We start from the raw sequence: 23,974 nt of genomic DNA, 5'->3' as shown, positions 1-23,974 counted from the left end.
GGCAGGAGATACTCTAAAAGAAGATGCCCTTGGGGTGCCTGGGTGGTTCAGTGGGTTAAAACCTTTGCCTTCGGCTCAGGTCATGATCTCAGGGTCCTGGGATTGAGCCCCACATCAGGTTCTCTGCTCAGCAGGGAGCCTGCCTCTCCCCCACCCCCCTGCTTGCCTCTCTGCCTACTTGTGATCTCATCCTGTCAAATAAATAAATTTTAAAAAAAGAGAAGATGCCCTTAAGGATCTCAAAACCTGGCAGGAGGGTGGAGTATGGTTTAGAAAAGCATAGAGGAAATGTCACAGATGTTTCTACCATTTGAGAAGCAAGCTTCACTCAGGTGTGGTTGAAATGGGTCAGGAGGTAGAGTAATTTGGGTTCTTCTGGAACAGAAGACTCATCTGCAGTTTGACTTTGCAAAAATTGAGCTCCCTGCCCTTACATCCTGGCTTGTCTGAGTATAACTGACTACCACAGGGCGTATACTAGAATATGTGGGACTCACACTCTTGGGCTTTGGCTTGTCATCTACTCTTCACCCAACAGAGTCACGAATGACCACAATTCTGGAGCTGAATCACAGCACCATCAATGGCTCTCTCATAGCCTGACTTCTCTCCAAGTGAATTCAAAGACGTTATCAGTAAAGTTGGGGTAATCATTAGTACCTACTTCCACTGGGCTGTGTGGTAAATGTTGTTGTATTGTTGTGTACCTAGGTTGGGTGGATGCAGACTTTGGATTTCCTGCATCAAAAGGCTGTTAGATTTGCATGACATGCTCAACCCCTTTAACTAATGTAGAATATGGTATATGGTATATGGATTCTTCCAAGACTTTGGTTTGGCAAGAATATCATCCTAGACTTTTTTTTTTTTTTAAAGATTTTATTTATTTATTTGACAGACAGAGATCCTAAGTAGACAGAGAGGCAGGCAGAGAGAGAGAGAGGTGGAAGCAGGCTCCCTGCTGACCAGGGAGCCCAATGTGGGGCTCAATCCCAGGACCCCGGCATCATGACACGAGCCGAAGGCAGAGGCTTTTACCCACTGAGCTACCCAGGCGCCCCTCACTCTAGACTTTTTAGCTTTGCAGCATGTGCCTTTTCTCATGTGACTGGTGTCTCTTGTCTCCTTGCAGTTTGAGAACAGAGACCACATCACTATATAATTACGAAAATACTGAGTGCTTCTTTTGATTATACATGAGTTTGAATCTCAGCTATTTACAATTAATGGTAAAACCACTAAAACTGAGAATTTTTTCTCCTACTTTTTTTATTGAGATATAAACCAGAGACCATAAAAGTTGCCCTTTAAGTGTATGATTCAGTGTTTTTTAGCATATTCACAGAGTTGTGCAACCACCATCACAATCTAACTTTAGATCATTTCATCATTCCCTCCCCCCTCAACAAAATCCGTGCCTCATTTCAACCCCTAGCCCCTGCCAACCACCAGTCTGTTTTTGTCTCTGGATTTGCCTGTGCTGCATTTCACATAAATGGAACCATATAGAACATGGTCTTTTGTGTCTGGCTTCTTTCCCTTAGAATAATGTTTTCAAAGTTTACCCATGTTGTAAAGGCATCTGTAAGTCATGTGTGTGTGTGTGTGTGTGTGTGTGTGTCTGAATACCATCCCATAATATGGCTATACCACCTTGTGCTCATGCATCACTTGGTGAAACTTGGGGTTGTTTCTAGCTATTGTATGGTAAATAATGCTGCCATGAACTTTCATGTACAAGTTTATGCGTGGGCATGTGTTCAGTTCTCTTGGGTATGTACCTAAGTATAAAACTGCTGGATCATATGGTAACTATGTTTTATTTAACCTTTTGAGGAACTGCCAAACTGTTTTCCAAAGTGGCCACATAATTTTAGATTCCCGCCAGCAATACATGAGGGTTCCAGTTTCTCTACATTCTCATCGACACTTGTTATTAACTGTCTTTTCATTAGAGCCATCCTAGTGAGCTGTGAATGGTTTCTCACTGTGGTTCTGACTAGCATTTCCTTGAGAGCTATACTGAACATCTTTTCATGTGCTTATTGGTCATTTGTGTATCTTATTTGGAGAGATGGTGGTTCAAACATTTTGCTTACCTTTTTTAAAAAGATTGTATTTATTTATTTGACAGAGTAAAAGAGATCACAAGTAGGCAGAGAGGCAGAGAGAAAAGAGGAAGCAGGCTCCTTGCTGAGCAGAGAGCCTAATGCGGGGCTCCATTTCAGGACCCTGAGATCATGACCCGAGCCAAAGGCAGCGGCTTAATCCACTGAGCCACCCAGGCGCCCCCATTTTGCTTATTTTAAAACTGGGTTGTCTTTTTTTATCATTAAGATGTTCCTTTTTTCTTTTTTCTTTTTTTTTTTTTTTTTAAGTAAGTTCTACACCATATTTGAGGCTTGAACTCACAACCTGGAAATCAAGAGTCACATGTTCTTCTGATTGGGCCAGCCAGGTGCCCCTGTGAAATCTCCTTTTGTATTCTGGGTGCCAGTTTTTTTTTTTTTTTTTTTAATCAGATATAGGTTTACAAATATTTCTTCTCATTCTGTGGGTTGTCTTTTTACTTCCTTTTCTTTTCTTTTCTTTTTTTTTTTTTTTAAGATTTTATTTATTTCGGGCGCCTGGGTGGCTCAGTGGGTTAAGCCGCTGCCTTCGGCTCAGGTCATGATCTCGGGGTCCTGGGATCGAGTCCCGCATCGGGCTCTCTCTGCTCAGCAGGGAGCCTGCTTCCTCCTCTCTCTCTCTCTGCCTCTCTGCCCACTTGTGATTTCTCTCTGTCAAATAAATAAATAAAATCTTAAAAAAAAAAAAAGATTTTATTTATTTATTTGGGAGAGAGAGCACAAACGAGGGAGAAGCAGGCTCCCCACTGAGCAGGGAGCTCACAGTGGAGCTCCAACCCATTACCCTAGGATCATGATCTGGGTCGAAGGCAGACGCCTAACTGAGTTAGCCATCCAGGTGCCCTGTCTTTTTACTTTCTTGAGAGTATCTTTTGAAACACAAATTTTTACATTTTGATAAAGTCCAATTTATCAATTGGATAAGTTGCTTAGGCTTTTGATATATCATATCTAAGAAACCATTACCTAAACCAAGGTTATAGAGATTTATACCTTTGTTTTCTCTTAATAGTCTTATAGTTTTAGCTGACCCATTCTGAGTTAATATTTATATATGATGTGAGGTAGTAAGCCAACCACATTCTTTTGCATGTGGATATCCCAAGTGTCCCAACACCATTTGTTGAAAAAAACCATTTTCATCATTGAATTGTCTAAGCATTATTGTCAAAAGTCAGTTGACTATAAATGTATGGGTTTACTTCTATATTCTCAATTCTGCTCTATTGATTATATAACTGTCCTTATACTGGTACTCTACTGTCTTGGTTACTGGGCCTTTGAAGTAATTTTGAAGTGAGGAAATGAGTCCTCCAATGTGTGCTTCTTTTTCAGGTTTGTTTTTCAGGTTTAACTATTCTGGGTCATTTCAATTTCCGTATGAATTTTAGGATCAGCTTGCCAATTTCCATTAAAAAAGGCAATTGGAAAAAAAAATATGATTGAGCAGTGAGGATCTGATCAGTTATTTTCCTTCTTTTTTGTCTTCTGAAATGTCTTCAATAAAAACCTACCATAGTATTATTTGAAGCATGAAAAAAAAAAAAAGGCAATTGGAATTTTGATAAGAATTGCATTGAATCTGTAGATAAATTTGGGGTATATTACTAATTTCCATTTTCCAGTTCATGAACATGAGATTTCTTTCCATTTATTTATGTCTTCTTTAATTTCTTTCTTTCTTTTTAAAGATTTTGTTTATTTATTATTACTTTTAGAGATTTTATTTATTTATTTGAGAGAGAGAGAGCGAGCTAGACAGAGCATAAGCGGGCAGAGGGAGAAGCAGGCTCCCCATTGAACAATCCCTGCCCCAACCATGGATGACTCGATCCCAGGAGCCCAGGATCATGACCGGAGCTGAAGGCAGTGGCTAACCAACTGAGCCCCCTAAGCACCCCTAAGAGGTTTTTTTTTTTTAATAAAATCTTTTTTTTTAAGATTTTATTTATTTATTTATTTATTTGACAGAGAGAGAGAGAGAGAGATCACAAGTAGGCAGATAGGCAGGCAGAGAGAGAGAGAGGGGAGAAGCAGGCTCCCTGCTGAGCAGAGAGCCTGATGTGGGGCTCCATCCCAGGACCCTCGGATCATGACCTGAGCCAAAGGCAGAGGCTTTAAACCACTGAGCCACCCAGGTGCCCCCCTAAGAGTTTATTTTTAAGTAATCTCTAAACCCAGCATGGGGCTTGAACTCACAACCTCGAGATCAAGAGTTACATGCTTTACTAACTAAACCAGCCAGGGACCCATTCTTTAATTTCTTTCAGTGACATTTTGTGTTAACTATGTACCATTTTTTTTTTTTCTTTTAAGATGTTATTTATTTATTTGACACAGAGAGAGAGAGCTCACAAGGAGGCAGAGAGGCAGGCAGAAAGAGAGGGAGAAACTGGTTCCCCACTGAGCAGAGCCCGATGCGGGGCTTGATTCCAGGACCCAGAGACCATGACCTGAGCTGAAGGCAGAGACAAACTCTGAGTGATCCAGACGCCCCAACTATGTACCATTCTTATGGGCTTCTACTGCTAGGTTTATTTCTACTTATCCTATTTTTATGATGCTGTTACAAGTGGAAGTCTTTTCTTAATTTCATTTGTATATTATTTATTGCCAGTTTATAGAAATACAATTGATTTGTTTTTGTGTTTTGATCTTGTATTCCTGCACCTTGGTGAATTTATTAGCTCTAATAGTTTTTTCCGCGTGGATTCTTTTGGATTTTCTTATATATAAAATCATGTCATTTACATACAGAGATGGATTTACTTCTTACTTTCCAATCTGGATGCCTTTTCTTTCTTTTTCTGCCCCGGCAGATACTTCTAGGGACTATCTTGGTTCTTCCTTTAGGGAAGAGGGAGAAAATTGGTGGCAATTGGGCATCAGAAATCTCATTTCTATGCTCTTCTTTATTATTATTTTGAATTATTTTATCCTTGTCCCACGGTTAAACCTTGGTTATTAAGTAGAGCCTTAACCTATTTCTACCTCCACACACAAAACACATCAAGAAGAGTTCATTATCTTGCCCCCCTGGGAGCTCTTTTTGTCCAACTCAGCCTTACAGGGAGTTCATTATGTATTCCTTTTCTCTCTTGACCTTGAATTCAACTGAACATTCTGGTCAAGCTCTAGGAGCTCTCCCTTTTCTTTCCCCTTCTTGGAACTTTTGCAGACAGGAATCGGGAAATTGCCACAGGGTTAAACAGCAAATGTACAGAATACAGACTGCCTGGAGGAAGCAGAGAAGCCAGTACCATCAGGACAACCAGGCAGCAAAGAGGAGGAAAGGAAAAGAAAGTAGCAGAGCTTAGTGAGAACAAATTTTATCAACTGGATGCCAGTTAATGAGAAACAAAGCTGATACTTGGAAGGAAGGGTGCAGTTTCCGAGCGTGGGAAATAGTCCAGCCTGAACATTTTATTTATTTATTAATTAAAGATTTTATTTACTTATTTGAGAGAGATTTATTGAGAGATCACAAGCAGGCAGAGAGAGAGGAGGAAGCAGGCTCCCTACCGAGCAGAGAGCGGGATGTGGGGCTCAATCCCAGGACTCCAAGTTCATGACCTGAGCCAAAGGCAGCGGCTTAACCCGCAGAGCTATTGGGGTGCCTGGGTGGCTCAGTGGGTTAAAGCTGCTGCTTTCAGCTCAGGTCATGATCTCAGGGTCCTGGGATCAAGCCGAGAGCATCGGGCTCTCTGCTCAGCGGGGAGCCTGCTTCCCTTCCTCTCTCTCTCTGCCTGCCTCTCGGCCTACTTGTGATCTGTCAAATAAATAAAGAAAATATTTTTAAAATATATTTTAAAATATATTTTTGAAATATATTTTAAAAATATTTTCTTTATTTATTTGACAGAAATCACAAGCAGGAGGAAAAGCAGGCAGAGAGAGGGTGGGTGGGGAAGCAGGCTCCCTGCTGAGCAGAGGGCAGGATGCAGGGCTTGATCCCAGGAGTCTGGGATCGTGACCTGAGCGGAAGGCAGAGGCTTTAACCCACTGAGCCACCCAGGCGCCCCCAGCCTGACATTTTAAACAAAACAGAGAGAAAGGAGTGGAAAGGCAGATACTGGTGAAGAGAATGCCACTACCCACTCAGGTTATTAAGGCCTGACGAGGCCTCCATGAATAAAGACTTGATTTTGCATGCTCGGAATTACTCTGAAACAATCTTGCTTCTCATCCAAGGTGAGGGCAACCTGTATCAGCAAGCAAGGAGAGCTGGTTCTGGGGAACTCAGAAGCCTAGGCATTGTGAAGGCGGCTCCTACCGGAAGACGGAGCTTCTTCAAACTGTAAAAAGTCTACATTCTCTTTCTACGTTCTAATGAGGATTCTCAGGTAAGTGGTAAAGGCTAAGGCTTTTCCACCTTAAGATCATGAAGGGCTCTTTATCTTGGGAGCTTACAAACCTTCCCTTGGATTGTTTTTCTTTTCTTCCTGCTGTGGTTCATCAGCATTTTCAGGAAGCCACTGAATTCCCAGGAGGGACCACATTTCTTCATGTTTCTTTGGATGATTGACCGAGACTGCCCAGCCTGGGCTACTCCTGCTGTTCTCTTCCTCTCTGTCTCTTGTCTTGGGCCCATGTGACCATGTGACACACCAGACACCTGGCATTTCCCCAGGGCTGAAGCGCCAACTGGTGTAAATGTGTTTGACTTCATGGCAGCAGACTCCTGGTTTCCTGCTGCCAAGGCTGCATTTAACCTAAAGTTACCCTTAGGCAGGGCAGCGGGTTACCAGGGTATGAGTCAGCCGATGTAGCATCTGACTTCTTTTTTACTCTTAAAGGTACCTGGAACAGGGACAGTCAGCGTGGTAGACCATAGAGATAAGTTCCAGGAAACTTTGAATCGCAGCCAAAAATCACCCAGACACAATGCAATCAGATTCACTTCACTTTTATTATGAACAAACACAATTTCAGATCAGTACAACTAAGCTTCAGAGTTGATATTAATAGAAATTATTCCAAAATTATCTTTAGGTCACAAATAACTACTATCCCACATAAAAGGGGAAAAAAATCCCACCCAATCAAGGAAAAGGTATCCTGTGTATCGTTTCCATGGCAATAAGTTTATGCATTCTCAAATTTTGTCTGGCTAGTTATCCACCACTTATCCAATGGATTTATCCAATCTCTCAGAGAGAATCATATCGATTAATGATAGCATCCAGGACACACGGTTCATGGTGGACACAAGTTCACGGTGGATACTGCTACTATAAAAATACTCAGGACTTAAAAGAATTCCTCTGCTGAAGGATCCCAAAATGCTTTATAAAAAGCATTAGTCACGCCTCAAAACTGCCCTGTGAGGTAGGTCAGTATTATTATCCCATTTTAACAGAAGGAAAACTGAGGCACATTATAGTTAAGTGACTTGCCCAGGGTCACACAGCAAGTCAGTGGCACAGTGGTAGGAGAGGCGCTGGCCTTAACCACCCGCGTCATGTGGACACCTTGCTTTCTTTGACCTTCCACGCTGACCCATTTGAGCTATACTCACAGAGAATACACTCAGGATACTAGCAAACCAAGGAGAAAAAATTTCCATTTTAAATGCTACAACCATCTTTTAATCTAAAAAATATCGTAAATCAAATACATTCAGATTACTTCCACCCTCCATCAAATTTGGGCACTTAATAAAAACAGCCCTAAGAAAAGTTTCCAAAATGAAGCCCAGAAGGGAATCCTGTGAACAGCTACACTGATCATTCTCCAGCCAGGCCCCCTCTTCTACCAGCCACTTCTGCAGGGTCTCAGGTGCAAAGGAACTCCACGGAGGGAGGGAGGAGGGAGTGAGAGCAGGCTCATATGCAACACTGATTAGAAAAGATGTAAGGCACCCAAATAAGTTGTCGGCACACCCACAAAGCAAGGACTGTTAGAATTTCAGACTTGAGTTTCTGGATCATTAATGTGTCAACTGAACTCAGCTTTAAAATCTTGAAGACAAGTTTTCCTTACTTAGCAGACACCCCTCTACCTCCGCATTCTCCTATACGGAGGGGCCCTCGGCCTGAGGACCCTGTCCAACCTTGTGTAGGGTCATGGTATGGACCAGATCCCTGGGACAGGATTAGAACAGAAAGATAGACTTGGTTTTGGTCCAAAATTATAAAGCAGGCATCTGATAACCTGTTGAACTGAAACTACCCAACAGGCATTTCCAAGGGCTAAGTCCGCAAGCCAGCAGATCTGAACTACAGTGATGTTCCATTAGACTCTTTTCTACTGAGAGGAACAGCTCTAAAGGTGTGGATGCCTTTAGTCCACTTGTAGCCTCTGGCTATTCAATACATACAGGAAGAAAGGCCCTCTTCCCTTCCACTACTGGGGCTCAACAGTACAGAGAGCATTTGGTATTATACATTTCCAATCTTTCAGAGAATAAAGCCAGGCTTTTGCATTGATGACTGAGATACAGGGACAGGGGTAGTCCAAGGTTCTCAAAACACTGATGCTTTTCTTCAGACCTCTTCTACACTACCCTGGCTGTGGCCCTAGGCTGTGTGGTGGGGAATGCTGGTTAGCTTGCCAAACAGAAATGCTGTTCAGCAAAGTTCATGGCATTTCAGATCCCAAGTCTCAGGCTTTGCAATACACCCTGACTCCAGGGAACAGGGCCTCCTTTTGCATGAGGCACTTTGGAACTTTCCTTTGCTTCTTGTGCTTCCCAGTGAAGACTAGGCTCCCTCCTACTTCTACAAGCATTGCACTGTCCGCTGGGAGCACGGGCTGGGCAGGCGTACCGAGCGAGACAGAGGAGGCTAAAAAACAAACCCTTTTCTTGCTCCATGGCTGCCTCACTGGCACAATCCAAGCCTCTGGCCTGGTTGTGCCTCATGAGAGTGCCTGAGCCAGGGATGTTTCTAGTAAGGTTTGCCAGCCTCTTCTTGAGTCATCAGTGTGGCAGGGGAGCTCAAGGGTGTAGGTGGAGGGCCTCTGGAGGCCAAGTGAAAGTGGTAGCTAACTTTATAAAGAGAAACAGTGGTTCAGTGACCCTGAGCATTCTGTCTGCAGGAGAGGGAGCTGCCTGGTGAGCAAGAACCATCACTACCTCCGAGTACACACAGAGGAGGCTTCCTGTCCAGAGAGAAAAGAAAACATCAGGGAGAAGACAGAACCAGGGAGGGGAGGGATGCACAGATAGGGTAGAGCCAGGAATCAAACCCCACAGTAATTAAGAGATTCCTACCTCGCCCCCCAGGCAGTCCTACACTTTACGCTAAAAGTTAACTGAGAAGGACTGGGAGAAATGGTTCAGCACTGCAGGGAAAAGCCTTCTAGTTTGTACTCATTCCAAGGAGAAACTAGAATGAATGAATGAACGTAACATTTAATTTGTTTGTATAGCCAGCTTCTAAATCAGGACACCCAATGACTTACTCAGCAGTAACCTTCTGAATCCCCTGGCAATGTGTTCTCGGAGCCCTTCCTTTGTAAAGTCATCTCTTAGGAACTGCCAACAGACCTAGCCCTGAACCTCTCCATCTCCTGTCCAGCAGTGAGAGGAGAGTAGACAACCCACCTCATTTCTCCTCTCCTTCAAGCACCCCTCTTTCAGAGGGAAATACCCTAAGTGAATTACTTGAACGTTCCAAGCAGAGTGTGTATGTATATATATTTTGATGTTGAACCCAACTCCACCGCTTAGAAGCCTTCCTTTTTTGGAAGACCGCTACACTCACCACTATGCCACAAACACGTTCCTTTTTTGGATGTCTGGAAATGCTTCAGACACCTTATTACCATGATGGGAGATGACCGATGGCCCGAGGATGGCAGAGCAGAAAGATGAAAGAATTTTGAGGATTCTGTGATCTGCTAGATTCTCCCAATTCTGGAAACAACCAACCTCAAGATTTCTCATCATATGGAGTAGGAAATCTTCCTTTTATTCAAGGAAAAAAAAAAAAAAATCCTTCCCCAGGAGAGACCACTTTTACTACAAACTAAATGCTGCTTCTTTATCTCCAACCTAAACTACACTGGGACATTGAGATTTGCTTTTGTGTTCTAGCATTGCTGGCCTCTATGGCCATTCCCTATTCAGAGTGAGGAGAGAAAGGAGGCATGCCGTCTGGTGGGGCTCCAGGTCCTCACTAGGCCAGCAACCGTGTGTATCCAATCCCAGCAGGCGCTCCCTGCCTTGTTTCCCACCTCACCCCATCTTTACCTCTCAATCATACCATGCACGCGAACTCTCTCCCCTGCCGGTTTACCTGCTTTAGAAGCTTTGTGCCAAATAAAGTTATTTTCCATTCCAACTCGCAAAAGCCTGAGCTGAAGATAATTAACATGGGCCTTCCCAGAAGGTATGTTCTCATACCTCTAGCATGAGCCACCCACCCTAAAGCTCAGGACAGCTCAAGGAAAGAGTTATGTGGGGCAAAGACCACTGATTCTGGACTACAGAGAGGCTGTCTAGGCTGTGGAAGCTGGACACCCTCCCACGAATGACCAGCTGCTTGCCTGGGAGGCAATGAGCAAGGACAGAAAGGAAGGTGGTTAAGAACCAAACAGAGAAAAGGACAATGGGACTAGAAGAGAGAGAGGATAAGAGAGAACTAAGAATCTCGGCTTAGCATCATGAAGGCAGAGTTGTTGGCTTTCAATTTTAAAAGAATACTGTATTGGAACGGGTTAACATCATCATCTTTAGCATCCTGGTAGCATTATTCAGTAGTTAATAAACAGAACATTAAACCTGTGCCTGGCTGGCTTTTGGAAAAGGAACCCGAGGGACCCCAAACTCAGCCACTCTTGTAGCTTCCGTCTCCAGTTCTTTTAATCCTGGCCAAGACAGCAGCCTTGGATACTCTCTTCCGGTCATAAGCAAGACCAAGGGCAGCCATGCAATCAATAAAGAAGGTGGTGAGGTTGATGTGCCAGCGGTACTCGCTGGCAGAGTAGTCGTAGGGGAAGGAGTGGTGGTAGTTGTGGAAGCCCTCCCCTGGAACAAAAGCAAGGACAAGCGTTATGGAGCCGCACAGCACAATGTGGTGGTCTTCTTGGTCTTCTCGGTCTCCGCAGGCGGGGTGTCCAGCAGCCGACCTCCAATCTAGCAGAAACGTGCTGTTGCTGAACAGACGAGCAAGTCCAGTCTCTTCGGCTCTGAACCAGACTGATCGCCTCAGAGGCATCTTAAGAAATAACTGGGGAGACCTGGCAACCAAGTCTTTCTAGGAGCCTGTGTCAGAGCAGGACCAGGGATTCCTCTCAGAGGAGAAGCTGACTAGAGAGAAAGGGCTCGGTGCCGGGAAGGGATTTTAGGTGGGAAAGTTCCTTAAGTACTGGTCTGAGACCCCCAGAGGCTCTTGGGGTACAGAAGCACGTGTCAGGGTGGGGAGAGCAGAGGGTCCCGAAAGAAGGACTTTGGCCGCGCTTCTTCCAACCACCTCTACGTGGGAACAAGGGGGGACAGTACAGACGGAACTAGGCAGTTAATAGCCCAATGTCAGGAGGAAAGGGGCCCAGTGCAGGGCCCCGTGTTTCCTCAGCTTCTACCAGTTTGGAATGAACTGCTCCGGCTTCTGGTTCTTTGAGCTTCCACCCTGGGGTGTGTTGGGTGGGCGGGGAGAGTCTAATAAAACAGAATTTCTCTGAGGGAGTAAGAATGAAAATGCTTAGATACTCCCTCTAACCTCTGAGGTTCTGAGAGGAGCGGCTCACTTTGCTGGGTTGAGGGAAAACAAAGACATTCTGGTGTCGGAGAATTTCAGGAAGAGGTAAAGCTCTGGGAACTCCACAAACTCAATCAAGAAGGTGGAGAGGTTGATGTTGCCAGCGGTACTCGCTGGCAGAGTAGTCGTAGGGGAAGGAGTGGTGGTAGTTGTGGAAGCCCTCCACAGGGCTTTCTTTTCCACAGAAAGCAAGTTCTCCAACCCTTGGCAGAACTCTTCTTTTGCATGGTATTCAACAATTAACAATATGGACCCTCCTAAAGCTGGGTCAAGAACAGCTAGTAAAAGAGCACAGTGAACTCTTTGAAGATAAAAGAACCCCGGGAGAGTAGTAATATTAATAACAAGCAAGTGAAGGAAGTCCTACAGAGTAAATGACACCATCCAGGGCAAGTCAAGGTCTGTCCTCTCCATGTGACACCTGATTATTCAGTGTGAACTGAGTAGGAGGCTGGGATAACCACCGGGCCAAAGGTACTGACAGGATTACTAATTTCCACAAGTGGCTTTGTACCAGGGCTCCGTGAAAGCTCGGATACAGACCTCTACTTATCAGATTTAAAATGGAATCAGATCCACACCCAGCAGAGAGACAGAAAAGAGGAAGGTCCACAGATAGAACAAAGGACGACTCTGCAACTGGGGCAGCAAGATACCTCGGGAGAAAGGCTCCAGGGAGGAGGTCAGCTTTGACTTCGAGCAAATGAGCATGTGACTGCGTGGCAGGTCACTCAAGAGGAACAGATTAGACTGGCAGATAGAAGCTAGCTCCAGCAGAACAAAGGTGGAGGTGATTAAGGGCGAGACAGGGAGCAGAGATGAAGGGCACCAGAGTCGACCTAAGACACTGGCCGCCATTCTGAACCGATGCTCATAGAGAGGCTGGAGTTGGGGAAGCTCAGTGTAGACCCTGGGGTGACGTGGGACAAATCTCATTCTAGAAACTTCTATTTCTAGGAAAATCTCAGACTTACATAGCCGAAGTGATTGATTTCAAACATGGGCCAAAGGAAGAACAGGCACAAGGGTAGAAAGTGAGATGTATGAGAAGGCAGAAGACTGGAAAGAATGCCTCAGTCCACACAGGAGAGAGAGCCGGGGTTGAGAATCTAAAGGAAGATTTTCTAAAGAGAGAAAGCAAAGGCGAGGCTGTGGTGTGCAGAAACGTGTGCACCAGTGAGGCTGCCTAGATATACTGTACGACCAATGATGGCACCTGATCGCTGGTGAGGAAGAGGCCACAGGGGTCTGCTTAAGGAAAATAAATTCCAGGCCTTGGTCAAGGTCTATATTTAGTTGCCAGCAGTGACAAAGAACGGAGACAGATGGCAGAAGCCCGTTGTCTTAGGCTCTGGCTAGTGGGACTGGAACAACAGAAAGAAATTCACGAATAGTCAGCATTAGCTCTGCCAGCAGGCACTTGTGAGCAAACCAACTACTTTAGTGGTGGTTCCTGAAGCCACGTTGTGGGTAAGGCTGCTTCCAAGCCGGAGAAAAAGACAGGACAAGAGATAAGACTGATAGGAGGTCATTAACCACCATAAACAAGTGCTTTGATATCCTTCATATTGGCACCAGCAAGCCCTACAACACAGCATACACTTCAAATACGACCTACTCTACTCGAGTATAGCAAGAGAAAACAGAAGCTGATTAAATGTAATGACAAGGAGTTATTCTACATTTTATAGAGCCTATTTTTTTTTTTTTAAGAGTTAAGATTTACTTAATTTTTTTGAGAGACAGAGTGTAGTGGGGAAGGGCAGAGGCAGAGGGAGAGAGAATCCCAAGCAGATTCCTCAGTGAGCTCAGAGCCCAACATGGGGCTTGATCTCACAACCCCAAGATCACAACCCGAGGCGAAACCAAAAGTGGAGTCGGATGCCTGACTGACTGCAGCACCCAAGGGCTCCTATACTATGTATGACTATAAGACACAAGGCTCGCGGCCTATCCAGATGATCCTGTTGTTCCATTTATGCATTCCCTGCCCCAAGCAAGACTTGGGAGTCCGGCCCCAAAGGTGACTGGGAAAAGGAACACCCAAAGGGGCTGATCAAACATAGTGTTTGTGAAGGTTCTAGAACCTGAAATCAAAGGCACTGTTGCTTTTTACCCTTTCCTTTTTACATGAGACCTGCAGCCCAACTCCGAAGAGTCTTCTCATATACTGTCCTTTAGTGGAAAACTAGCCAGAAAGAAGTCCTAGAACAGGTTCATCTGGTTTTTCTGGCTCTTCGCCTAATACCCGAACCAGTGGCCCTTTAGCAAGGGTCTTGCTGTGGACAGTGGACTTACCTACAGCTCCCAGGGACACCAGGATGTTCTCTCGGGGGCTAATGTTCTTGTCGTAAGGGCGGTATCCGTACAGGTGGGCAGCGCTGTTCACCAGCCACGTGGCGTTGAGCACGATGGCGTAACGCAACAGAGTGGCAACGAACAAGCTGTTTCGAAAGGTCTCGCCCCAGCAATAGCAGGGCACCAAGGTGGGCAGGATAAAGCACATCAGCAGAATGCCGGATTTGTAGTACCTACAGTGAGAGACCAGACGCTGGGTGAGAGGGCAGAGGACGGTTCCTGGTCCTACCTGATTTTCCTCTGTAGCTGCTGGGACCGTCTCTTCCCCTCTACTTGAGTACCATGTAGCCAGAGGCACAGCAAGAGGGGATGGGGTGGGGCAATCTTTTGAGAACATCCCAGTTTTTAGAAAATGAGGTAATGAGGGGTTATATGACTTTTCTAGCATCACACCAGTAGGAACCGGTGGAACAAGGATTGGAAGGCTTGTCTCCAGCCTCTGAATCCACTGTTCTTTCTGACTGTAGCAGCACACCATCTTGGTGAAACAGGTGAGGTCCAGGTTACCAGCTCATAAACTTGAGTTCTCCTTCCCAGGCAGTTTTTCCATTCTGCCTTTAGGCTCCTTTCTCTTTTCTGTCCATGTTTTCTGCAGAGTCTAGGGTTTGTGTCTTGCCTCCAGGTCCCGCTAGCCACCTCAAAATTGTGCCTCTTCCTCCTCAGGCAGTCATTGTCTTTCAGGTACCCAAGCTCTGGAGGCCCCACGCCATCCTTCACTGTCTCAAATGTGGACCACGCCATTGACATTCCCAGGGATTTCCTGCTTCTCTTCAGCACTCAAGTCTTACACTCTTGTGTCATTAGTATTCCCTGCATCAGACTTTTGTTCTTGCCACTGCTTCTGCAGCACAGATCCCCATTAGCTCCGAACTCCTGGCCCTGCTTCTCACCTCTCTGACTTGGTGTTTTTCTTTTATTCAACCCTCCTGAGAGTAACCTTTCTAAAGCATACCTCCAGTTACACCACATTCCCGCTCAAAAAAACCTGTAATGGGTTCTCACTGCCTATCGAATTAAATCCTAAATCTGCTTTTAAGGCTCTACAAGAATAGCATCAGCTTCTTTCTGGTCTTTCTTCGACCACACCCTATACTTCAAGCAGAAGGCCTTTGTTGCTGGAACATGCTTTCATGTTCTTTCTTTCTGTACTCTCCCTCTTGGCACACACCTGTGAACATCTCTACCCATCAGTGGATTCCAAAGCTCTCTTCTTTATAAACCTTTCCCCAATGACCCCCACCCACTACACTATCTCCCTTTCCTTTGCGCCTCTCATTGGTAAAGAAAATATCTCACCACGAATCCTAGTTATGCAGACCCTCGGTTTTCTCTCTGCTTCCCAACAGGCTACAAGCTCCTTAAAGGTAAGAACTGTGACACATTCGTCTTTGTATCGTGACCATCCTCGGTCACTAAGTATCTGCTGAATCTAAGTGGTTTACTTAAGAGAACTCTGAGAGGAAGTACGACAGTCCACGGCCGTGAGCCTGTGGGCTATGAACTATTAGGGTTTTAAATTTAATTTGGAACATGCAAACCCAGTGTATTTCTCAGGTTAAGTATATAAACTCTCAGAGAAAAAAGGGGGTTCCCCAAACACCAGATGCCCAGCTCTGTTACTGTTTCACTTACCTTCTCTGGAACATCACCAGCTTCTCAGCCTTGAGGTCAGACAAGTCTAGCAAACCACCCTTCTCCTTGACAGCTGGGTGTTTGCGCACAAGCAGCCAACCCACGTGAGAGAAGAAAAAACCACGCCGGGAATTGTGAGGATCGGCATGCGTTTCTGAAAACTTGTGGTGGGCACGGTGATCTCGGGCCCATTCATACACGTCGTTCTGGAGGGACAGAGAAGAGGAATGTAGGCCTGGCCAGAGATTCCCTCTGCGGAGAATTCCAACGGAGAGGCAACTCTAAGAGCCCTTGGCTCTCAAGCCCACCCTCACAGAATACCCAGGAGTCGGGGTACCTGAGGAGTCCTGCAGCGGGCCTCCTCTGCTCCCCCAACTTGCCACTGAAGCTTAAGTGGAAAAGCAATTTGAAGTCCCAGGACAGGTACCTGAGTAGGACTAGCCTCTTGAGGGTTACGGAGTGGGTAGAATGGGGAAGGAGATCGTACAGAGCTCGGTTTCATTAGAAAAGCATATGGCAATTCTTTAAGCAAGAAAAAAGCATCGGAGAAGGTCCTCATGGGGTGCCAAACCCCTGGGCATGGAGAGCCCGGGGCAGGCAGCCTGCCTCCCAGGTCCTGATCGGTGGGTGAAGCTTCCGGGAGCTCCAGTCTCATGCCACACACATCATGGCACAGAAATCACAGTCTGGACCGCATTTCCAAATGACCTCTGCGCTCCTCCGGGATTCTTTCAATGCCTTAAAGGATGTGCTAAATCTCCTCCTTTGCCCCACAAAGACAACATCAGGGCCCTCAAGGCATGAAGTGCTGTGACCCAGAGGATTAACTGACTGTGGCGAGTACCTGGGACACTGCCATGAAGAAAGGGATTAGTTCAGTTTCTTTCCTTTTTCCTCTCGCTCCCAGCTAAGCCTCATACCCCTGGCCATCTTTTGTCCCTGGCTCCCCATTACCAACCAGGAGTTCCCTTCTCCCACTCCCCTGCATTCTGTCTCTGCTCCTCACCTTCTGCCTCAACAAACCTCAATTCTGGACTCAGCCAGGCTGGCAGCCTGACACAGGACCGCGATGTCGGTCCGCCTAACTTCTCAGTGACCCCATTTCCTCGTCTGTAAAATGCGGGTCAGTACCTCCCTTCTAAGACTGTTGTGAGGATTTAATGAGCTAATTTATGCCAAGGGCTTAGAATAGTCAGGCACATGGGGCTACGGAAGTATTTGCTCTTACACCTGAGGACACAGAGTTCAAGAGTCTATGAAACATCAACCTACACCCTGTTGTGGAGGAATCGTAAGCTTTTTACCTCCAATCGTGAATTTATTGTTCAGCGCCTGCCCAGGAAACCAGGGTCAGTTCCTGGCTTAGGCACAGTAAGCCCTTATGATAAAGGACTACAGTGGCCCAGACTACGTGATAACAGAGGGACCTGAGGATCAAACTACCACCCCGTGACACTGAGACTATTACCTGTGTATCTCCTACTTCCCTCTTCCAGTGTGGACTTAGGGACTGGGACTGCGCTTAAGGTGACCGTAAGGGGAGAGGACAGCCAAGTGCTGTCTGTGTGTGGCTCCTCTCTAGGTGCTGAGCTTCTCCATTCTGCCCCGGGACCATCAGAAGAGCAAAGAGAAAAGAGCTGAGCAAAAAGGCAGCTTCTCACCTGGAAGGCCATCGTGTTGGCAATAATCAGGAAGATCCTCAGGGGCAGCCGAGCTTTGTAAGTCCGGTGACTCCACAGGCGATGAGCTCCTGCCGTTATGCCCAGAGCACTGAGCAAATAGTAGAGGTATCCTATACCAGGGAAAGTCAACGTGGTCAGTCACTCATCTGGGAAGGCATTCACATGGTGGCTCCCGTCCAAGTCTGTGTGTTCTTTAGGCTTTGAGTGAGGATTTGTTTCACCTTGAACTCCGGGGATGCCCTGGTCTCCTCTGTCCCTTACTTTTACCCCTTGAAAAATACCATCACTGCCCACCTCTGGAATTAGCTGAGTCCCAGGCACTTGAGAAAGGCCAGGCAGAGAAGCAGGCTCTTACCACCACCCAGCTGGCTACTTGTCATTCTCCGTGGTGAGGGACACTGTCCCTGGTCCTATCTCCTTTGACCTTCAGCTAACCTTTTCCAAAGTTGTAAGTACCATAGACGACTCCTGCAAAGTTCACAACCCATAAGCACAGGTGGTATTTAGCTACTTGAAAGCTAGGATGGTCTGAGCGCTGGCCAATTCAGGGGACCCTGAGCTCTCAGGGACACTCACAGGGCTCTGAATGATGGCTAGGTACTAACTAGGGTTAAAGCATTTCAATATTCTAGCAGGCAGTGCAGTCCTATCAGGGGAAAAAATCTGCCCTGTCTTAAGCTTTGCTAAGGACTTACTTGATCTTCTCTGAGTCACTGAATACCTTGAATGGGGTTTAACATCCTCACGTTGCGGTGGAAGGAAGGAATACACGGTGGAAGGAAGGAATACACGCTGAGAAGTGAAGTGTTTATCTAGGGTCAAATGGCTGGTGAGAAATGGAGGCATGGTTGGAGACCAGGTTTTCTGTCAACAAGCACTCTTTGTTCCTGCTGTCCTGTCCACCTCCCCAAGATACCCACATGGTTTCTCTGTCTCTCCTTTGCCATGTGCCTTGGTAAGCCCATACTCCCTCTGGCAAGGCGGATTCTAGATGGCAGCAGGAAATCCTCCAAGTGTTGCTGAAACACCCCAGCACCGTCCGGCCACACCTTTCCTGGAGGCCTGCAGGATCTAATCTCTGCATGATATAGAGATACAGTCTCTAACTGGGAACTGGGTTCCTGGGTATACCCGTCCCCCTCTGTTGGCTCTAGCAGGCAGGGGCTGAGGCCTTGATAGAGCAGTGACTGTTGACAATGTTTCATTCCTGGGGAAGCAGCTAGAAACAATGGATCTTTAGTGGCCACAGAACTCAGTCGCAGTCAGAGACACTGAACAGTGTCAACAATTGTCCTGTGTTCTTCTCCAGCCATAGATACCAGTTTCCTAAACAACCCCCGTCCCCCTCCTCTCCTAATCCTATCTCCCTCCATGCTCTCCTATCCCTCCTCCAGGATCTGGAGGACAACCATGGAGCCAGAGTCTGTCCCAGCACAAGTTCTACCCACTGTCCCAAACTCTGGGCTGACATAAGGGCCTCCGGCAACTTGCTGGCCTCAGCCATGTGCTGACTCCGGGCACCTGGAAAAGTGAGAGTTGAGCCACAGCCCACCAAACATCAAGGAGGAAGAAAAATGGCTTCGGGCCTGAAAGCAGAAGCACTCAGAAGCTCTGAGGTCCTCCGAGGTCTTCCACTGAGGACCCTGGCAAGTCGACTTAGAAAGTGCCTAAGATCGTAGTAGCATTACCAGGTCCTTGGGAAAAGAGCCCATACACTCCAGTGCCTTTTCCTACCAATCTTGAAAGCCTGTCTAACAGAAGACCGCCCATAAGCCAGTGGGAGAGTCGTGTCTCTACTACCGTCCAGACTGCCAGCCTGAGTCAGGTCTCCTCATTTTGGTTCCAAGAAAGAGACCTGAGAAGTTTTACCCCTAGGCCCTCAGTGTTCCCAGAGATCTCTCTTTAGTCCTCCCCCTAAGGGCTCTTCAGAGAGGCGCTCAAAATTGCTCAGAGTCATGAGAAATACTGGAATCACAACCCGTCGCTAATCTAACACTGTCCTTAGGGATAAAACAAGAAAAGGTGAAGCCAAGCTCCTCAACTCTGAAGGTGGGGCCTCTGACCCTCCCATGCTCCTCCTATTCTGATTTCCCTTCCACCAGCTGGTCATCTGCCTAAGTCATCCAGCATAGGGCCCAGAACAGGAAAAGAAAGTCCCCATCCAGTCCGTTTCTCTGTCCAAAGGCACGGTACACATCAGGGGCAAGACACCAAAAAGCTAGTGGGTGCAGCCTGGGCTTGGGGATCATCCTCTGCCTGCCCCTCCCCCTACACCCAGCAGCCAAGGGTGAGGAGCAATGAGCAGCTGTCTGGCCACACTCTGGGCTTCCAGGTGACAAAAACTACTTGTGAAGACTCCTCTACTGGGGAGAAAGGGTGGAGAGGGGAAGCCACAGTCTTCCCGGGAGACCCTCACTCCTGCTCATGACCTCTCCCGCTACAGCTGAAGTTCTTCCCCTGCCTTCTCTGAGGAGCAGAGAACATGCATCCCCTGTTCTTTCCAGATAGAAGAGCCCCTCCTGGCCTGCAGATGAACTGATTCTCTGAGCCTGGCCGGCCCCAGCAATGACCCACATTGATCATCTAAGGAGAACTACCTTCCTTCCTAATCCTAAAAAAGCACTGTTGTCCCAGTTGTACCTGGAAAATCAGAAATCCCAGAGAGCGGATCTACCCAGCTGTACTTCTGTCTCTGGCACTCAAGAGGATTTCCCAAGACAACTACCTTTAGGAAAAAGAGGTCCTGGGGGAAGCAGCTACACCTGGGCAGTTCCACACACCATCCTCCAAGAGTGCAGCTGTTGGCAAGCACCCCATACCCAGGACGGTGCTGGAACCCCTTAAGCGGTCTTCTGGAGGGCAATCCTGAATCACCATTCTCAGAGAGGGCCAAGGCGGAGCCCCTGGGACACTGGGGCTCTCTGCTCCCACTTCCCCCTTCCCAAGTCTGGCTCTGGGTAGCAGAGGGGAAAATGCCTGCAAAGCACATGTGTGTGTCCAGGGGGCAGGGCCCTGCATCAGCTCATAGCCAGGCATCCCGGAAAGAGCTGAGCTAAGGGCAGGTTAGAGACAAACTGGGAACTGTCTCCCTCACTGCCACAGCCTCGAGGCTGGGGCTGCTCAGGGCTCTCTTCTCTGGCCTGGGTGCCCCAGGCCAGAGGGGCACTTCATGACATTAGGAGACAAGGGGGCACTTCATGACATTAGGAGACAAGAGCTGGAGCAGGCTAGATGGGAACTGGAAATGTTTCCTCGACCTCATTTCATTCCCAGAACACGTTCATTTGGTGGCATGTATAGCTCCCTGGAGACTTACATGGAGTCAGAACAGCACATCTGTGTAACCGGGCTTATTCAGGAGCCTTCCTCGGCTGTCTGTTTAACAAAGCAGCCTGGCTGGGCCAAGGGCCAGGGCAAAAGAATTTTGTGGGTAACCTCTTCTCTTCCTCCCCCTTCTGCTAACTCTTGTCCTGAGCAGTTTCTCTTGCTGTGCTCTGAGTGTGCTCCGCACATGCCCCGTAGAGCTGCTGCTCTAGTCCCATGTTCCCATGCCTCCCAGGTCGTGGCCTTGGCAGGGCTGGGCCAGGCAGCCAAGCAAATGACCTGAAAACAGGGAAAGCTGACTCTCTGGCACAGGTCTACTCACTTCAAGGCCTGAAGCACGTGGTCTCAGGGCTCCCTGCCCAGCACCCACACTGAAGGACCCCCAGAATTGTCACTCCTGCATCCCGATCCCCCCAGGCCCCATTCGTGGCCCATCACTGTCGGTTCACCAAGAGACAGGGCGGGGAAAACCTGGGCCTGGAAGGGCTGTCGCCTCTGTATGCAAGATCCTACTTTCTTAAAGGAGTAGGGAGAAGCGGGGGTACTGGGTCGGAAGCACAAGAGAATCTCTTACCCCAGAGCAAGGTGTAGGTCTTGCAGCTGGGAACCAGCGTGATCCCGTACAGGGCTCCCACGTGCAGCAGAAACATAAGGATGATGTTTCTCCAAACATACTCAACCTTGGGCTTTGGGCCCTCTGGATCTTTGTAGCTTGGGTCATAGATGTCGTCTTTAATTTCAGGGCGGATGTCTCCTTCCAAGTACAGAGAAGGCTTCTCCAATTTGCCGCCTCCATTCTGTAGGATCCTGGAGGGAGGTGCTGTGATGGTGGTGGTGGTAGTGTAGGAGCTAGAGATCTGGAAGGGGAGAGGAACCAGAGTCAGGAGAGTAGAGGACACGTGCAGTAGCCCCCGCCACTTCACTCCCTCAGCAAGCTGGGGGAAGGGTGGAGTACAGACACAGACCCTGCCCCCAAAGCCCGCGTTAACCACCGAGAGCCCGGTTTACCCCCTGATGGGAGAAAGGGAAGTCCCCAGGAACTGTGCCGATAGGTTGGGGAGGGTGGTGGAACCTCAAGGTGAAGGTACAGGGGAAAGGAGGAGTAATAAAACACTCACATCCCTAAAAAAACACAAAGGAAAACCCACATGCACACAGACACGAAAGTACAACCGGGTTTTTCTTTAAAGCTTAAGAAACAAAAGTTGGGGAACAAAGTCCTCAAATTACATTCCCCGTTCCCGACAAACTGAAAGCAGTACAACTCGCAAAAGATGGCTAAGAGTCCGCGGGGATCTCAACGCGCTCGTCCACCCAGCGCCCGCGGTCTGGGGCAATCACCCGGAGCTCACCTCCTCTTGCAGCAAGTGGGCCGGCATCTGGGCTCTCTGATACTGGGAGCACTTGCCCGCGGCTGAGACGGCAGAGCGCGGCTCCGGACAGCCCGCACACCGGGCGGAATTCGGTTACCGAGCCGGCCTGTGCGCGGTGACCCGCGGCGCTGCTCACGGAACGCGGGATCCGTGTCGGGCTCCGAGCCGCTGTGCGTGGATCTTCCCGGGCCGGGGATTTAAAGGCTAGAGCTGGCAGTGGGTGACCGACACCCGTATTTCCTAAGACCCCTTTTATTCGCTGCCAACAAGGGGCAAAGTGCGCAGAGTTGGCTCGCCGTGGGAGAGCTGCCTGGGCGGGAGAGGGGAGGAGACAGAGCTGAGGCGCGCTGCGGGCTGGAGACGCGCAAACAGGATGCCGCAGACACACCGCGGCTCCGCAGCCGCAGCCCCAGCCCCTGCCCCTGCCCCTGGGGAAATGCTAATGGGCTTCTGTAGAATCCGGCGCGTCATTGGCCGAAGGGAATTTGGTGCCACCTCGTCCAGCCGTTGCCATTGGCTCGGCGCAATCTGCTGTTCCCTCTGCCGCGAGCTACTCGCTCCCCCTCCCCTCTCTTTCTCCTTCTCGGCTGTGCTTCCACCGGCCGCTGGGCCTGTGCCCGGCATCCCGCGGCCTCGGCGGCGCTCGGGAGCCTTCCCTCGGCTCGCGGGAGAGGACCGGGGCCGGGAGTCGGGGGTGGGCACCCGCCCGGGACCGGCCCCTCTCTCCCCTCCCCCGCACTCCGCGGCCGGACCCGACCCGGGGAGGTCTCCCCGGCAGCAGCGGGACAGCCCCAGGCCCGAGCAGCGCGCGCCGCTCGCTCCCGCCTTCCGGCTCGCAGGGACCCGTGGGAGGGCAGACGTGGCTCCGAGCTGGGGGCCGGAGCCCAAGAGGCCCGCGGGGTCCCGCCTGATTCCCCGGCGGGTGCGGGGCAGCGGTTCGCTGCGGAATAATGGCCCCGCTCCGGGCCCCCAGACCCGCCGCGCGAACCCGAGCCCTCGGAACGCGCGGGTCGCACGCACGCACATCCACGTGTGCGCGTGTGTAGACCTGCACGCGCGCACGGTGTGTCGCCGCTGGGCGCTCCCAGCAGGGGACAGTCCCCGCCAGGCACCGCGCTGCGGGAGGAGGGGGGCTCCCATCCCTCTGCCCGAGCGTCTGGGACGTGCCGGGACGTTCTGGGGAGTCTTGAGGCTGCCAGGCGGTCATTTGGGGATCGTCGTCAAGCAAAAAGGCAGGGAGCGCAGGCACGCGCTTTCACACAGACGCAGGCCAGAGGACTGACCCGTGCGTGCAGCACAACTAACTGACAGATAATCGCGTTAGGACCAGGAGCTGGTTCGCAAGGATCGGTTTATTTCATCCCCACTGCGACCCCAGGAGGTGGGTGGTCTGCTCTAACCCTTTAAAGATGAGAAAGTGAGATTCGGAGCGGTTAGGGCGCTTGTCTCTGGTCACAGCAGCCAGGAACTGGGCCCAAAGTCTCAGTCCCTTGCCAGAATCCCGGGTTCCTGAGATGCTCTGACCTCAGTGACCTGTGCCTCATGTCCCCTGTCTTTCTGGGCGGGTGGTACCTTCCCGTGCGAGTAAGGTCCAAACCAGACGGGGCATGCGTTCTCCCAGCCTCCTTCCACACCGAGTCCTCTCCCAATAATCTCCCAGGATCCCTCTGAGAAGAGGGGAGAGGGAGGAGTTTTGGGGTAAGGATTGGCTTCTCAGCAAGAGAGGCACCTGGGATTGCCAGAGGGGAGGACTGAGAAGCTCCCTTGTTGGCCAC

General features: G+C 48.8%; 2 protein-coding genes across 6 annotated transcripts in view; one reads left to right on the top strand and one right to left on the bottom strand.

Annotated features, from left to right (window-relative positions):
* The window catches only part of SEC31B (SEC31 homolog B, COPII coat complex component), a 125,104-nt gene extending 104,447 nt beyond the window's left edge, over positions 1 to 20,657 (top strand). For 3 of the 4 annotated variants that reach the window (XR_014309316.1, XR_014309317.1, XR_014309318.1), the window contains one exon: positions 6,321 to 7,431. The gene's annotated coding sequence lies outside the window, so the exon portion shown is untranslated. Of the gene's footprint in view, positions 1 to 6,320; positions 7,432 to 18,896 lie in introns of those variants that run through there. The other variant, XR_014309315.1, reaches the window with a different exon arrangement.
* On the bottom strand, positions 7,020 to 23,004 carry SCD (stearoyl-CoA desaturase). Of its 2 annotated transcripts, none has more exons than XM_082722331.1 (6): positions 22,179 to 23,004; positions 21,401 to 21,683; positions 17,482 to 17,612; positions 15,821 to 16,026; positions 14,129 to 14,361; positions 7,020 to 11,100 (listed from the first exon to the last, which is right to left on the bottom strand). In XM_082722331.1, the coding sequence occupies exons 1-6, from the start codon at positions 22,203 to 22,205 to the stop codon at positions 10,901 to 10,903; spliced, it is 1,080 nt and encodes a 359-aa protein (XP_082578457.1). In that variant the 5' UTR covers positions 22,206 to 23,004; the 3' UTR covers positions 7,020 to 10,900. The 2 variants fall into 2 exon arrangements, with proteins under 2 accessions (XP_082578457.1, XP_082578458.1); XM_082722332.1 differs by lacking the exon at positions 7,020 to 11,100 and adding an exon at positions 11,886 to 11,994 and having other exon boundaries at positions 14,128 to 14,361; positions 22,179 to 22,799.
* Positions 23,005 to 23,974: the final 970 nt, after the last annotated feature.

Source organism: Mustela nivalis, assembly GCF_964662115.1.
Source record: "Mustela nivalis genome assembly, chromosome: 2".
Taxonomy (NCBI): domain Eukaryota; kingdom Metazoa; phylum Chordata; class Mammalia; order Carnivora; family Mustelidae; genus Mustela; species Mustela nivalis.
Note: the sequence above shows the minus strand (reverse complement) of the source record. Positions and strands in the feature narration are given on the sequence as shown.

Coding starts and splice junctions, on each gene's coding strand:
- SCD (XM_082722331.1), bottom strand. CDS start 22,205: ATGCCGGCCCACTTGCTGCAAGAGGAG. Junction 17,613..21,400: donor GACCTACACCTTGCTCTGGG/GTAAGAGATTCT, acceptor TCCCTGGTATAG/GATACCTCTACTATTTGCTC. Junction 14,362..15,820: donor CTGGTGATGTTCCAGAGAAG/GTAAGTGAAACA, acceptor CTCTCACTGTAG/GTACTACAAATCCGGCATTC.